The sequence below is a fragment of the Cygnus atratus genome, chromosome 8 (genome assembly GCF_013377495.2).
Source record: "Cygnus atratus isolate AKBS03 ecotype Queensland, Australia chromosome 8, CAtr_DNAZoo_HiC_assembly, whole genome shotgun sequence".
NCBI classification, from domain to species: domain Eukaryota; kingdom Metazoa; phylum Chordata; class Aves; order Anseriformes; family Anatidae; genus Cygnus; species Cygnus atratus.
In genome coordinates this window covers 3,468,318-3,484,847 of record NC_066369.1, presented here as the reverse complement: position 1 = coordinate 3,484,847, position 16,530 = coordinate 3,468,318, and the positions used below count along the sequence as shown (strand labels likewise).

The 16,530-nt window shown below is 36.2% G+C and overlaps 1 protein-coding gene across 1 annotated transcript in view; it reads right to left on the bottom strand.

The window, feature by feature from the left end:
* The window catches only part of SLC30A7 (solute carrier family 30 member 7), a 29,951-nt gene that overhangs the window by 5,443 nt on the left and 7,978 nt on the right, over positions 1-16,530 (bottom strand). The window contains exons 4-9 of the mRNA XM_035537236.2: positions 16,167-16,254; positions 14,383-14,509; positions 13,325-13,474; positions 12,234-12,284; positions 9,973-10,108; positions 796-886 (exon numbers count right to left, since the gene is read on the bottom strand). Of these exons, the coding sequence (XP_035393129.1) occupies positions 796-886; positions 9,973-10,108; positions 12,234-12,284; positions 13,325-13,474; positions 14,383-14,509; positions 16,167-16,254 (643 nt within the window). The remainder of the gene's footprint in view (positions 1-795; positions 887-9,972; positions 10,109-12,233; positions 12,285-13,324; positions 13,475-14,382; positions 14,510-16,166; positions 16,255-16,530) is intronic.

Genomic DNA, 16,530 nt, shown 5'->3' with positions numbered 1-16,530 from the left:
TACATCTAGTTCATCATCCAATTTGTGCTAATTCACTTAAATTCATTACTACTATCTCTGTGATTATAAAGCATTGAGAACAGATACTATGTATGGGCCAATTTTGTATCTTGCTAATTTACATTCTGCATATATTTTCTTGAAACCATTTCTGAAAACAGCGGTGTCCAAGAAAAAAATAAATTTAGTTGAATGCCCTCTCAAATTTAAACTGTGATTTTTGCAAACGTGGGAATTTTCCCATTAAAAATTATAGAGATTCTAACTATTAATGGAAATGTATTAATATGCACAATTCTAACAAAAATCCTTGAAATGATGTATTGTATTAACTTTGTAAAGGTGCTGTACATGTTCAGATCATGACACAGTAAAAGAAGTTAGACAGGAGTACACCAGAAAAAGTCAAATCCAAAGTAACCTGCAAACACACACACTTTCAATGTTACTGCGCACCACTTTACTAAAGAAAGAACTAGATTTTGAGAGAGACAAACTACTCTGAACTAAACAAAAAACCATCATGCACTATCAGCACAAATGACTGAGAGGAAAAGCTTCAGGGTCCATTTTTTCTAAAACAACTTATCAAGTTTTAAAATACAGAGTCAAGGCTATATACAATTTAGGATTTCAGAAAGATAAAAATAAACAGGTATCTCCATTTGTCCAATCTAAGGAACCTTTCACAGGCATTACTGGAAAAAAAAAAATCACAATATCCTCATACACACTTGAGGTTCATTCAGTCAGTGGTTTGATCATATGCAAAATGGCCAAAGTGTAAGAGCTCACCCTCTGATAGCACTGAGGCAGGGCATTTTCCAGAGAAGGAGGAGTTCGCTGCATCAAAATTCCAATGGATTCTTTTAAAAGTGGAACAATACTATAAAGAAAAAAGGAAGTTAGCTATTTTCTGCAACTTTCAAAAGTTGCAGAACAAAGCAAAATGACATTCCTTAATGCTCTTGAATTTTTCTTTAGTTGTTTCACCAGAAACTGAGAAAGCTGTCATAAAAACCTGCTACAGAAAGTAAAAGGATAGACAAAATTGTAACGGTGTCTGGTTAAAGGCAAGATTACTTCTTCCCAGATTTCCCAGAGACAATTAGCAAATAATCACAAAATAGTGTTAATTTAACGGGGGGTAAGGATAATTTGGGATGAAATTTAAGCATCTTAAACTTATATGACAAAGTAGCTGATACGTAGAGCTTAAAACCAAAACCTATTTCAATTGCAATCACAACCAACCAACCATAAAAATATGCAACTGAAACTGTTTTTGCTTTGTGTCTGGTTTGAGGCATATTTTTCTTATGAACTAAGATAATAATGGGGAGTTCATAAAACAAAATTAGTATGCACCAGTCCAGCTATAACAAAGTTATTTTGTCAGAAAGACAGCTTAGCATATTCTTGAAGTGAACTAAGCGTAGGATCTCATCCAACCTCAAGGATTTAACATTTGGAAGCAGTTAAAGGCTCCCTCCTTACTGCATGGTCTTGTTTAATCAGCAAACTAAAAAGACACTTAATACCTCTTTTTTAAAAAGAAAGAACAAAAAACAACAAACCACCAGGATACCAGTAAGCTGATACCCTAAAGCTACCACTACAAATTTACACTCTTATTATGCATTCGGTATGTTGATTTTTGTTTAGTAGTAGAGTATCACGCCTGGTTTGGTAGGGCATCCTAAAATTTTCAAGATGACGACAAACATCTGTAGCCCAATACCAAAATTTCCATATCTAATTTCAAGAGCATAACAGTCACCTAACACTCTACAGCAAAACAAATGACAAATTTAAGAAGCTATAAGCTAAATTTCAGTGTTCAACACTCATCACAACTGAAATACACAGAGCGATGGAATGAAAAGCAACCAGAAAGAAATTGAGAGATTAACTGGGCAGGCTGTTAAAGGAAACTGGAAAAGCCTCATTTAAAATCTCATGAAGCAATGAAGAACTCACTGTATAGACCAGCTGTATATTCACAAGCAGTGAATGCTATGACCTCACCATTCCTTTCCATTTTTAAATATATGGTTCCACCTGTATATGGAAGTAGTGCCAGCTTACACAGCTTCAACTGCTCAGCCCACCCCTTGGCCGACCCTTAGCCAGGGTGGGAAGGAGTTAGAGGTTGCACAGATCTTGTGTAATGAGCCACTGGGAAAATGAGCACCCAAGTGTCCTTGTAAACAGACCTAAGTCCAGCCAAATTCACTGCCTGATACTTGCCATGTCGCCTCACACAGCTGTGCTGCTACTGAGGAATCATTTCAGAAATAGGAAGAAGCAATTAGAGGCAAGCAGGAGATTCTTAAACCAGACCTATCGCCAAGTCAAACATTGACAACTATTGCATTGCTAAATATGTCTAAAGGAAGCTTAAGTGGAGTATCACATTTTATGGACAGTGTATTACAGAAATATAGAGGAAAAAGGGTCTCTTATCAATGGACCCATCTCACTAAATAACATCCGTATCACAAGCATTACATCAAAGGGAGCTGGAGCTGTCAATTCATTGCTGAATTGTTTCAGTTTAACTCACTAGTTAAAAATGCAGGTTTGCTTCTTAATAAAGAGCTTGAAAGACCAACACATTTAAAAAAGTTCCGAATACAATCTGAACATAAGATTTTTTGAACACTATTCCCATAAATTCAACAATGCCCCTCTAACATTTGCATCCAAAGGCTTCAAACACATATGCTGCGTATTTTTTCCCAGAGGACAGACTAAAAGAATGGAGAATGTAGGAACATGCCTTTTTTATTGCAATAGACTGCTAAGGGGGAAAAAGCGTCCATAAAGTCTGACCCAAACATGTTAGATTTGTATAAATTTACATTATTTAATAAAATTGATGCATATTATCTGATGGAGTGGAAAAGAATTGGCAAGCAGAAGATCTGGAGAGACAGCCTGCAGGAACTTAGAACTAGCAGGTTGGGGATGTTAACTTAACCCATTCCAAAAAAAGAATTTGGTGAGTGAAACTGGTGATTCACTCTGGACACATGGAAAAGAGGAAGTTAAAACCCCATTAGACAGTTCAGTTTTGCTGAAGATGTATTTAAACTTAAGATTTGCTTCATCCTGAAAGCCTTTCACCCTAACAGAACGATCTTCTGAGGTTGCGACTATGCAATCAGCAGGATGTGCAGAAGCACCAAGTAATTTGTCTTCTTGCCAGGCAACAGGAAGCAGTTTTAAGCAGTACATTGGAATCAGTAGTTCAAACTCAACTATTGTACAAAAAGGTGAATGGTGAAAGACACTCCACTGTACAGGTGGTACAGTTTAGAAGACTGTCTTCCTGCTGACAAGATTTCACCTATTCATGCTTCTGCATTGGCTCCACACTGATGCCTTAAGAGAGAAAATTCCTGTACAAGTTTTTGGCAATAATGCTGCATAAATTACACTTTTATCCAGACTTACAGAGAAACCCAAAAGCAGAGTGTTTAATTAAATGTCAACATCTTAAAAATCCAAAGAATACAGACAAGTCAGGGAGTTGCTTGAGACAGTATGTAAAAGCTGAAACATACACAAGGTCATATCTTCTTCTTTAACTAGGAAGCTACTTCAGCTTCAAATTTATCTTTTGCCAAGCTGAAAAGGCCAGAAGACAACAGCAATGATGTGATAGCTCTCACAAATGCTGTTAAAGCACGTAAGCCCACGCACAGATCTGTGTCCAAAGGGACACTTTCTCTCGCAAGGCAGTCTCTCATTGTAAACCAAACTAACATGACAAGCTATGGAATCCAGTTTTCTGATGTCTTTGACATTCCATTGTTTCATGCATGCTACTGAAGTAGAAAGCCTTTGATTAAAAACTGAAGTCCACATAATATGTTCTTTTCTCAAACACTAACTAAACCCAGTATCACTTAAGCACCAGAAGGCACTAAGAATATTAGTTCCCTCTCATCTTTCCACTAGGAAAGAGGATCGTACCAAGCATGCTGAAAATGTGGTCAGAGATTTTGACTAAGCTTCCCCCAACGCCTATATTTTTTGATTAGTCATTAGTGAAAAATACATGTAGCTGTTCCTCCAGCAGCTTTTGCACTAGTTCTGCTCCCCCCCGCTTTTTTTTCTAATTACAAAAGAACTATCGAGGAAAATAATATACAATCCTCACCAAGTAGAGTTTTTTCTTGCATAAGTAGTCTGTAAGCTTTGCTACTAAAGCAGATGAAACTTTACAATTGTCCCTAATTACCAAGCTTTGAATCTAAAATATCCCACTATTATATAATGCAATGCAACTTGAAAGAGACTAACCCAAAGCAAGACTCGGGATATAAACATATCCTCGGCAAAAGTCATAATAGTGAAAGTGACTTGTGTGCGAACTGAGTTAACAGCAAGAAAGCACATCACACTTTCATGAACACTGTTACAGAGGAAGTGAGAGAGGTGTTGAAGCAGATAAAACTCCTTGACATCTGATAAATCCACCCTGCCACTATTACACAGTGCTTGATTAATAACAACAACAAAGTGTGAAAGCATCAGAATCTTGATCGGCTTACATCCCATTCAGACAACACTTACAGCCATTCCAGTCCCATCCTGTTTATGCCACTGCGTTTGTGAGCGTACCAGCAAGACTGTGGCACTGGCATAAACTTAAACAGCAAGACTGAAAACAACTCGGGGGGTAAAGTACCCTTCACAGTTATTGTAGTCAGATCACAAACAGGAAATTCATTTAGAGCTGTCAGCACTCTGAAAAATAAAGGATTCTTGTGAAAGATTTTTTGTGGGAGGTAAACAAACACTGCTAGGACCCAAGACCAGCTATGGTTATTCAAATACTGTAGCTGCAAAATCTACAGCTGGATTTCAAAATCATTTATTTTCAGCTACCACTCACATCTGCAGTGCCAAGACTGTCAGCCTATTTCGGAACTAACTTTCATAAACCTTTTTTTAATTTGGCAATGGCAATTTTAACCAGTGTGCAGGCTTTGCTCAAGACAAGGATCACAAGTTTAGTATTTACATCTCCAACCTGAAGTGGTCTGTTCTCATAAAGCCAAGGCTGGCAGGTACTATTACCCTATAAATGAAGGCAGCACGTGCCATTTAGCAATGATGGCTCAAAACAACTCTAACAAGGAGCATGCTCATTTGGGGCAGTTTTGCAATCGAACATTCCTTCTGTACCTTTATTTAAAAGTGAGGATAATCAGCTTAAAACTGCACACAAAACAAAAGCATTTACTAATAATTTTCATATTGTTATGCCCCAAATATTACAGGTATATGCCCCCAAACAATCCAGGCATGTCCTCTCCCAAAGCTCTTTCATATTGTATCACGCTCAAACAACTCTAGACTTTATGTGAAAATGATGTAACCACACAAAGAACTTCACTAAGTGACTGAAGTAAATTGCCTCGTTTCTTTGACCAGTACCACATGTAGTCTACATGCTCTACCCAATCTAGAATCATACTTAGTCTACGGTACTTTTCTAGAAAGATGTGGCTCCAATCTTGGTTTTGGACAAACTACTTGCTTCATACTAGAGTTGTGGCTTTTGTCTGATGAATAATTTCACATAGTTGATCAAAATACAAAAATTGCTTCAACATTTTAGAATAACATTTAGAAATCTTAGGCAAGAAAAAGAGCATTTAGTTTTAAATATCAAGAGTGTTTTATGGACTTGAGAAATTGTTCGTCTTTAATATTAAGTTATAGATAAAACATTCACTAAAAATCTTGAGTGACAACCTAAATAACTATGAAATAGTCAAGCTTTTTTTTAATAAAAAAGTCTTTAAACAAAATACCAGTTAAACAGACTTATAAAACAAACATTTCCTACTTATGATTAATAACTAAATGGACACTTCCATGAGATAGTACACAAAGTAATAAAAGAAAAGAGATTAATCGGATATTAGCAGTAGTATCTAGGAACACTTAAAGGTGTATTATACCTTCCCCCCCCAGCTTCATACAATTTGCCATTGATTTATGATGCAAAGATTTTTTAAAGACTACAGGATATAGCCCTCCTCTTGAGAGGTACCACAGGACTCTGCTTGTCAAGACTCGATAGACAGTTAAAATAGAGAAAAAACAAACTTTCTACAGTAAGTAAAATCATAATGAAATTTGAAAGGGAAAATTATCTGACTTTATGCCTTTGCCTCTCCATATCAGAACAGTAGAATGCAGACTGTTTTTCTGCCTGCAAAAAATTTGATTTTTACTGGAACACAGAAGGCCATAGTCCAGTAAAGCAAAGTGCTGATCTCACGTCTGTTATAGTCTTGAAAGAGCTACCAAAGTTCCGCTTCTGCTAAACTTTAGAGAATTGTATTTGTTGGTAAAAACAACCTCAGGACCATCTCACACCAGATTTTTACTCTGCAGCCAGAATGTTCCACACTAACTCACAAGGAGTTAGGCAGAGAGTTATGTCACCTGAGAGCAGCCTCACTGAAGGATCGCAGGAGCAACACAGAGCAACAGTAGTTGACAATTTGCACTAATTAGAGATGTTGTCTACAGGAAGGCTCAACCATTTGAATTAAAAGCACTGCTTGACTTCCCTGAAGAGCTGTTGATCAATTTTTCGTGCATCTGCACAAGACAAAATAGGTTACAAATTAGAGGCTGTCCAGCTTTATACTGCAGAGAGAAGTTTGTTAGTCATCCCATAGATACTTCTGTGACTTTTTGTTTTGTTTTGGCAAGCTTTGCCATCATTCAGAAAATGGAACGGTAATGCTAACTCACAGAGATGTGCCCAACATTAAAGAAAGCAACTGATCAACATAAATTGAACAAATTTCATCTGTATACAAGCTGTCTTAGATTAAGATCAATGTTTGCTCTCTGCACTTGCATGCATTTGCCTTGACATTTTACTGGCTTCTTAGGCACCGCAGTTTCAAGGAAGGAAATAAGGACTTGTGTTCTGCTTTTATTCTCAATTTGAATACACAGGTATCACAGAAAATAGTTAAAAAAAATACAAACAAGCAGCCCCCAAGGTCACAATGAGGTCTCCCTGGAAGCAATTTCAGGAAACAAAGTCCTTTTTTTTTGGTAAAATTTGAGACAGAGTTCAGCGAGATACATCTGATGATGGAAAAGCATCTGTACTTTAGGCAAATCAATCCTAAATGCTTGGCATTTGAGAACAAACAACAGAAGGCCAGCACAAGTGCTCAACGATAGAATTTTGTCCCCTTTCTAATACCACAGACTTCAGTTAGACAGTAAAATTAGTCGCAGTTAACTTTCAGGTTATTGATACCCATCAAAGATTAGTCAAGGGAGATATAATTAGCATAACAACCACAAAACAGAAAAAATCCTGTCAACACACACCAAAAAAGGCACTTCTGGAAAGAAGTCTCCCTCCCATATAACAAGCTGACAGCCAAGAACAAAAGCATTTCCATACAGGTTTATGACATTCCAACTGTTTTTTTTTAAAGCTTCAGATTACTAAAAGGCATAGAAGAGGATCCAAGCTCAAGATTCTGCTTGCCCTAGGAGTTGGACTTGAGGATCCTTCCACCTCGGGATATTCTATGATTCTATGATTCTGCTGGTTAACGTTAACAGCAGTAAGGAGAGCATTGCCTAGCATAGTGCATCAGTCAGTAAGTAATAAATGTAATGTAGAACCAGAGGTCTACATAGCTGATTAAAGTGGAAACGGACAGTTTCATATATGTGGATTCATGCAAGACAGCTTTGGAAGATCAACAATTAAATCTAACTAGTAGTATATTTTAACCAACCAGCTAACATACTCTTGTAAGAAGATGCAGTACCCTGGGGCTTTTATGCAACCCTACTTGAAATCAGCAAAACTTTATAGTTCCAGCTAGGGGAAAATCTCCAGACAGCATCAGGACTTTTGAACAATTACTTTATCTGACTAGCTTTTGTATCCCTGACTCAAAACTACACTGGTTTTACTACTACAGCCACAAAGAATCCAATTTCTTAAACACCCATGTATAGGTCCACTTATTGGTACACACATGTACTCCCATTCCGCTCCATCTTATGGAAGTTGGTTTAACTAGAAAGAGGGGGATTTTACAGATGAGTGGGCTATTTTTTTCCAAAAAAAAAAACCACAAATATTCTTTTTACTCTGGGCCCCTACTGTTACAACCAAAGATCTCCTTACGATAAAATTTGAAAAACCGTTTGAGTTATTTGTAAAAGAACACATTACACACATGGCATAGTGAAGAATATGGTAGAACAAACAATGGTGTTATGACCAGGAGCATAAATGAAAATTATTAAAATTAAACACCACGAATGGGGGCTCAGACTATCAAAATATTGATTTGAAACTGTCAGTCATCTTGATCATCTTCTTTAAGTGTGTTTCAAATTCATTAGTAATTAAGTCTGTTGGGCTGCTTAAAAAACAAAACCTGCAATTAGTCTTTGCTCCACTGCTGTGCCAGGATGTGTCAGTCAAAGAAACACAGATTTACTTCTGCTGACTACGATGCAAACAACTGCACTCAGATTTAGTAAAGTAATCATAGAGATCATTTACAGTGTTTTGGGCCAACAAAATAATGATACAGACCACGTTAAACATTAGGTCTGATATAGGGTCAAAGGACACATCAAGTAGTGGAATTCTCCAGCCGTTTCAGCGTAGAACACAGACCTCCACAGGGCCATCCTAACTATGGCCCTATGAATAGCTTTATTTTACAAACTTCTATTATGGAAGCTAGAGTCTTCTTCCAAACTCTGTATGAACGGAACAAAAAAACAATCATTCACATGGTATTTTCTGATCAACGGTCCACATGTGCTTTACTGTACACAAAGGCAGACCCTTCAAATACAAAAGGTATGGAAATCAGTGTTCTACCTAACTGTTAACTCATCAATAGCTTCTTTCCCTGTGGCAACCTACACACTTTCCAATTTTTGGAGATTTCAGTCACGGAATTGGTTTGCTAATAATTTGTCCTTTACAAAATTACAGGGCGTTTAAGTAAACCTCTTGAGTTTATATTCAAGTGGTAATTTAATAGTGATTGCTAGTACATGGATTTTTGTGTGCATTTAGTACCTGAAGCATGTTGGCCTGCTCTGATAAATAGGGAGATTCACATCAATAATTCTGCAAATGCTGCCATGCATATAGTATAAACATGCCATATATGGTGTAAATGTAAGTATGCAGTTAATCAGGTGACATTCACCACAGCGGAAGAGACAAAGGTGTTCAGTTATTAGGTTCTAACTCAAGTTGTAGCACTCTGCCCTATGCCACCGTTGAAACTGTTGCCAGAAATGCCTCAGTAACAGCATCACTGAACAAAATGTTTGCTTGTCCAATCAAATCCAAATAGATGCACATTTACAATGATCTTGGTGAGCAACAACAGGGAAAGCACAAAACTACTTGAAGCATTTCCACTAAATCTTAAAAGGAATAAGGATGTATCAGAATATAAATGCACAGGAAAAGACAACTCTCTCGAGGGGAAAAAAAAAAAAAAAAAGGTAGTCTTGATTCATCAGGGACAAGGGCATGTCCTGTGCCAGCAGGCTCAACTCAGCTGCACTGAAGCCATTCTGCTCCATTTACTGGAGTACATCGGTTTACATAACTGTATACTAAATACAGAGAGGAAGAGTTCTACGGTTTGAACCTGAAAGACATTTTTGTAGTATTACGCCAACAGGGCTAAAATATGTAGACTTAAAAGCAAAAGCAGTAGCTGAAGAAAAGGAAAAACAAGGTAACATTTCAAAATACATCAGGTCAGCTGCACAGAACAGAGGTAACATATCAGTCTTGGAATAAAAGCAAGCATTGTAGAATATTAGCATAACAGATAAACCTGTTCTTCTGAGCTGTAATTTGTTCGACTGTAACTAGCATTGAAAATACAAGCAAATAACAGTGATATCAATACTTACCTTACGCCTATAAGTAATGCTATCAGCATTGAACAAATAGGATCTGCTATCATTAGACCATAGTTTTGCATCAATATAGCAGATATTATTACACCAATACTCCCAAGAGTGTCTGCAACAATGTGTAGAAATACCCCTGTAAGAGATTAATTCGTATCAATACAACTTGGTACTCTCACAGCTAATGGAAATATTCCAAATACTCTGAAGAAGAGTTGCAAGAACTAGATAGCATGATTTGTACTTGTTGAATTCTTCATTTTTTGTCAAATACACAGAAAGCTTTCACAGAGTTTCAACATATCCTTAAAACATAAAGCACTTGAAGAAACTGTATTATTTTCTGCACTTAGCATAAAAGGGTGTTTCATGGCATGGCTATCAACTTAAGCAGTGATCAACAGATTAAGCTAAATTTCTTCATTCAATACCCACCTGTATTATTCTAAAGAAACTCATGTTCCCCTTACACTTACAATGGTAAGTACTGTATAAGATGATAAACAATGTTAACAACATATCTGTAAAGCTCTGAAAGATGCTTCATTGGCAATATCTTGGAGAAATTGTTTGGCAAAGAGATTTAAGACAAATGATTCTGGTAATTATACACTGCAGACATGAATAACTTCACTCTTATTTTGAGGCACATCCAGTTGAAAAATGAGTAATTGAGCACTTTGCAGCTAGCCAAAACTTAGTCTTTGGAGCTCTCTGCTGGCAATAATGAGAACAGTCACTCAGAAACAGCTTTCTGAACACAAATATTGAGACTCCAATAATACTTCCCACCCCCAAAATAACCCACAACTATAAATCAGCATTCTAACGATTTTCCTACGTTTTCATTTGTATTGGGTTTAGCTGGCTTGGATTTAAACCTCTTCACAGCAGGCCATATGGCACCAGGTATTAGGTTTGTTAGGAACTCATCAGTATTTTTGCTACCACTGAACAATGCTTGCACAAGCAGCCTTAGGGCCTTCTCTGTTACTCCCTCTGTCCCCAAAGCATGTAGGCTGGGGACAGACATGAGGCTGGGAGGGGACACAGCAGGGACGACTGTCCCAAACTACCAGAGGGATATTCCATTTATTATAATTATTGTTATTTAGTATTTATGTTTATTCCATAACATCATGCTCAGTAATAAAACTGAGTCTTTCCAAAGTAGCTGTTGCTCAGGATCTGGCTGGGAGGTAGTGACGGATTGCCTTTGCACCCACTCCCCCCCCTTCACTTTTTAAACTGCCTATATCTCATCCTAAACTTAGTTCCTGTTCATACTCTTCTGACTCTTTCTCCTGTCCCACTGCAGGATGGGGAGCAACAGGTGGTTGCTTATTTGGTGGCCAGGGCCAACCCAGCACAATACTGAAAAGTTAAATATACATATCTATATATAATTGATTTTTTTTTCCAACTGTCATTCAGTTAAAACGCGCGTTCCATTTGGAAGTCAGTCTTTTCATATCTGTTTTTGAAGTACTGAATATACATAAACATAATGGTGGAAGATATAAACATTGGAAGAGGTTGAAAATGTTCCCTTGCAAGGACTACAAACAAGCCAGAAAATCACGCAATAGAAGAACACAGTATGTACATCTGGCTATGCCAGATAACTACTTCTTACATTGTACAATTCTTTCACTCTAACTTTTGAATGCTTAAAAAAAAATTTAAAGCTCAGAACTGACATCATCAGTAGTTTATATGCACTAATGCTCAGGAGATTATGGACTCCAATTCCCCTTCAAGTAATTATAGCTTGAATGACCATCTTGTTTAAACCAAGTAATAGCTTGATGAAATGACGTTTTAATTGCTGAAGGGTTACTGAGTTTATTTATCCATCTGCGTTTTTCAAATACAGCCTATCTTAGTAACAGCACTTTTTCCACTTTCCAAGGCATACATTTCAATTCAGCATCTTAGGTTTCTGCTTTTAACCACTCTTTCCTAGTTTTTTCTTCTTTGATTTTTTAGCATCATAACAGAAGTTGAATCCCAGCTTTTGGGATCTCCATTTTAAACTGTGTTGACAAAGCATCGCGTCAATACTTTCAGTGAATGTCTCAATGCCCAGTCATGCACACGATACAGCACTGGTCTGTTCACATGTGAAATAGAGGAGCTATTCTGTGAAGTCCTAAGAAAGAGGTAGCATTTACCCAGAGGCACCCTCTGAAATAGATGTGCAATGAGTACTCACAGGCAGACCACAATAAACTAATAAACCACTATATTTATTCTCATACCTTGTAAGATCTGCTTGCTGGAACCAGTCATCCCTTCAAGAGAATGGTCATCTGTGAAGACAATATTAATATTGGCATATTAACCTACGCAAAGACTCCCTCCAGTTGTATATTCAGTTATGGTATTCCTTTCTGAAATTTCTTGCACAGAAAAGCTGCTCACTATGACTAGATTTTGCTCTAGCAATGTAATAATTCTTAAAACATATTTTTAAAGAAAGCACCACTTCACACAATGATCTTTTATATGTATATAATATATACATACACATACCACAAATATATAAATAAAAAGACCAACATATGTTTATTTAACAAAAAAGTGAGAAACAAAATCTTTCTAATACTTAGCAAAAGAAGCCATCTCAAGAACACAAACCATACATACAAGCAAAAAGAGTACAATCAGCAAATTTGCTAACAAGGAATATTTCCATCAAGAAAGCATTTAAATGGTATGTACAACAAGACGGATAAGACAGAGAAGGTAAAACTAAGTCAAAAAAAATCCTCTCATTCAAGTAGATTAAGGCCTCTGTGGAAAAAGTCAGAAAAATCTCTTAAGAAAAAAAAACTGTCATAGGATAGGAAATGACTTCTAGTGAGCATATATAATAGTTTATGCAAGAATCAAATTGTTCTACTGAAGAAAGGTGGGGAGAATGTGCAGAGAGCAAGGACCACACATGAGAGGGAAGTTAGCAAAGCATCTTAATTTTGTCTGTTAATTTTCATCAAAAATTGAAATAAAGCACTTAATATGATTATATTATTATTATTAAATTATTATATTGCTATTGCATACATACTCTTATATTTTGCTTGCACATAAAATTAAGGTGAATATTCAAAATATAAAGGTAAATTAAAACTTTTAAAAACTAACACTGCATAGATCACAAATTAAACAGCATTTAGCAAAATGATCCACAAAACAGGGCACTGGCGTAGCACACCTCATATTTAATTAAGCTATTTCCTTGTTTGCTTACAACAACAAGCTGCCAGCATCTCTCTTCTGTTCAGAAAAATCAATAATACCACATTTAAATATCCAATTCAAGACATGGTCTATGACTTTAAGCACCTACCATGACAATAATCCTGACCATGAGAGTGTCCATGGCTATGGCTGTGGTCATGAGTGTGTCCATGTTTATGTTCATGGCTGTGACCATGACCTCTGTGACTGTGTCCATGGCTGAGACCACCATTAAACAGAGAATGGCTGTGTTCATGCCCTATAAACAAATGAGTATAAATTTAAGTGCCAAATAGAAGTATACTTACATCTGTCTCTAAGCTACTTAAAACATATTCATCTTTTAGGTCACTTCAAGATGTGGCTTTAAATAAATTAGAATAAAATTAACACAAGCTGTTTATATCTAAACCTGTGCTGTGTAGCCATATGAAATACATATCCAATTTGAAAAGTCAAGTACTTTTATACATTCCTACTTCTCAAACAAGTTGTGTTATTTTTAACCCAACTCAATACGTGCACAAAACTAGATACAACAACATTAAAAACAGCTAAAAACTCGAAACTGGCTATTATTCATACATTAAAAATTAAAGCTTAAATTGCTGCTTAAAGTCCATAGGCTATTTTATACTATCAGTTTGTATGTTAAGCTGAAATAGCTACCAATTAGCTTGGAGGAAAAAAAAAGAAATAGAACGTTTACCATATACATTTAGGCAAATTCTGCATTTAAAGTTCAAGAGACCCAAAGACCCTAAGTTGAGAAGTACTTGAATCTTCATCCTGTAACTAAAATTTGTTTCAGACATTTTGCTCGTAAAGACTCTGCCTAACTACAGCTTAATTTTGTCCAGAAGATACTCTGCATCTCTCTTCCAATAAGGTACAGTAGAACTCATGTTCCAGAATGCAGATTCTGGAGTTCCAGGTCTTACAGTTAATGGGTGAGAACTATGTGTGAATACATGAATTACAGTAGTAACTAGGGCTGGTGTTAAAATATGGACATCAACACTGCAACAAGTCCCGTATACATTTGTCCAGGATTGCCACTAAAAAGACCTAAAAATGTAATACTGGGGCTGTCACTGAAGGATAATAGGGTTCTGGAACACAGGGTGCTAACAAAGTAAACAGTACTGAAAATTACAGATGTCCTACCAGAACCGTGTGAATGCCCATGACCTCCATGTTGAAAAACAAATATTCCTATAAGGTTTACAATGAATCCCAGTATAGAAACCGGAAGAAGTCTCTCATGATGCACATCAGGAGGCTCCAGTGCCCTCTAGGAAAAATCAAAAACAAAAAAGAAAAAAAACAAGAAGCAATCATGATGTTTTTACAGTCTCACCACATTATTAAGAGGCACTGAAAAATGTAGCGCACAAGTGCTTAGACACAGGAGCACTCCCATACAAACAGGTATACATAAAGACATAATTAAGAATTACTCAGGACTTCCAATTTCTGAGATGGTGCACAGACTAATTCTTATTGTCCGAAGCTGAAGTTGTATAAATAAAGTTGTGAAAGTATATTAAAATATTCTCAGCAATCTAGCTAGCGTCGATTGTAAGATTTCATTTTCCTGTGGGATTCAGCTCTAGAACATGCAAAAACATTTTAAGTTTGCTGTAATACATGGATTGCCCAAATAATATAAACAATTTCCAGGAGTCTAAAAAGCTTTTTCTTTCTCCTTTGGAGAGTGAGGATGAGGGGAATGAAACAACAGATGAGAACAAATTGTGGTTTTGTTTGTTTTTAAACTTTAACATCTATATTGAAAAAGCTTTAGGAAAAAAGAAAAACAACATAGGACTAACACAATTTGAATCTGAAGCTAAGTGCTGAAGAATGTAAACTGCTACTGAAAGGAGAGAAAAACGTTCAACATCCATCCACAGGGATGAAAGGTACAGGCAACAGAAAAACAATGAAACTTTCAGCAGATGGAAAATTTTGAAGTGACAGGGAGAAAAGGGGTCATCATCACAAAAAAAAGGGAATACTTGCATGGGAGCTAAGACCAGTAGGAAGGCAATGATGTTTCAAAATTACCACTGGAAGGGTAAAGAGCATTACTCAATTTTTCTAGTAAGCTTTGTTGCTGTTTCTAGATTTGGACTCAGCTTTTCCCAATATTTTAGGAAATTTCAGACCGGTTTGTACTGCTTTTGAAGTATTTACAGGATCATTTATGTAGAGGAAATGTTCCTGACAGCTTTTCACATTTCTCTATTAATTCAAAAAAAAAAAAAAAAAGGAATTTATTCTGAACTAGAAATAAATAAACAAATAAATGGCATCTCATTAATAAGTAAAACTTCATGCAAGCTGATCAGAATTAGTTATCAACTTTACTTTTATTAATATCACACTTTAGTGCAGACAACTTTGATATCTAAATTTTAACCTCAAAATTATCAGCTGAATCGTTTTATTAAAAAAATCCAGAACAGTGTCCTTATAAGAGTTCAAACTATCACCACTTGACATTTATATCAGACTTGAAGATTTGGAAAATAATGCTCTTTCTTTGATGAGTTATCCAAACTTCTTCACAGAATGTATTTCCATTTCTTATGATTAACTTCTCTACTCTGTAAGACAATCTTTGGCCTTTCATTCTTGTCTTCATCTGGCCTTTAACAATGAAAAATACAGGTCTTTCTAGATATACTATGCACTGGCTGAAAAAGGACAGCGTCAAGATGACAGAACCTTTACATACCATCAAAACACTATTTAAGGAGCTAGTACTGATACACTGGGTTTATGTCACAAAACAGCAATTTCAGATGGCCCAATATGCTGTTCAGATCCCAGATCTTTAAGGAGGGATTTCAGTAATTTTATCCCCATTAAATACACTCTACACATAGAAATTTGATACAAATAGAAATGTGAAAATTGATAGCATAATTTGCATCATTACATACCTCAACGCCTTCAGAAAATATAAAGAATGCTGTAAAGATGAGGAATAAACCATTTACAAAGCCAGCAAGTACTTCTGCTCGGACATATCTGCAAGAAACAAAAAAGCAACAGCAGTTATTACCACCTCCATTTAAATGCTGAAAATGAAAAGTGAAACTTAGAAACTGGAGTACAAATTTCTAGTTCTTAAACAATTGAATTACACAGGGAATTTCCAAATGAGGACAGAGTATATAAGCTACAGATAATTATATGAAATTCACTATTTTCTATGTTGACAGAAATTTCATCATTACAGCAAACTTTTACTCAACTTCCACAGGTGTTTTAAAAAACAGCAACTCAGAGATCACTTGGAAGGTA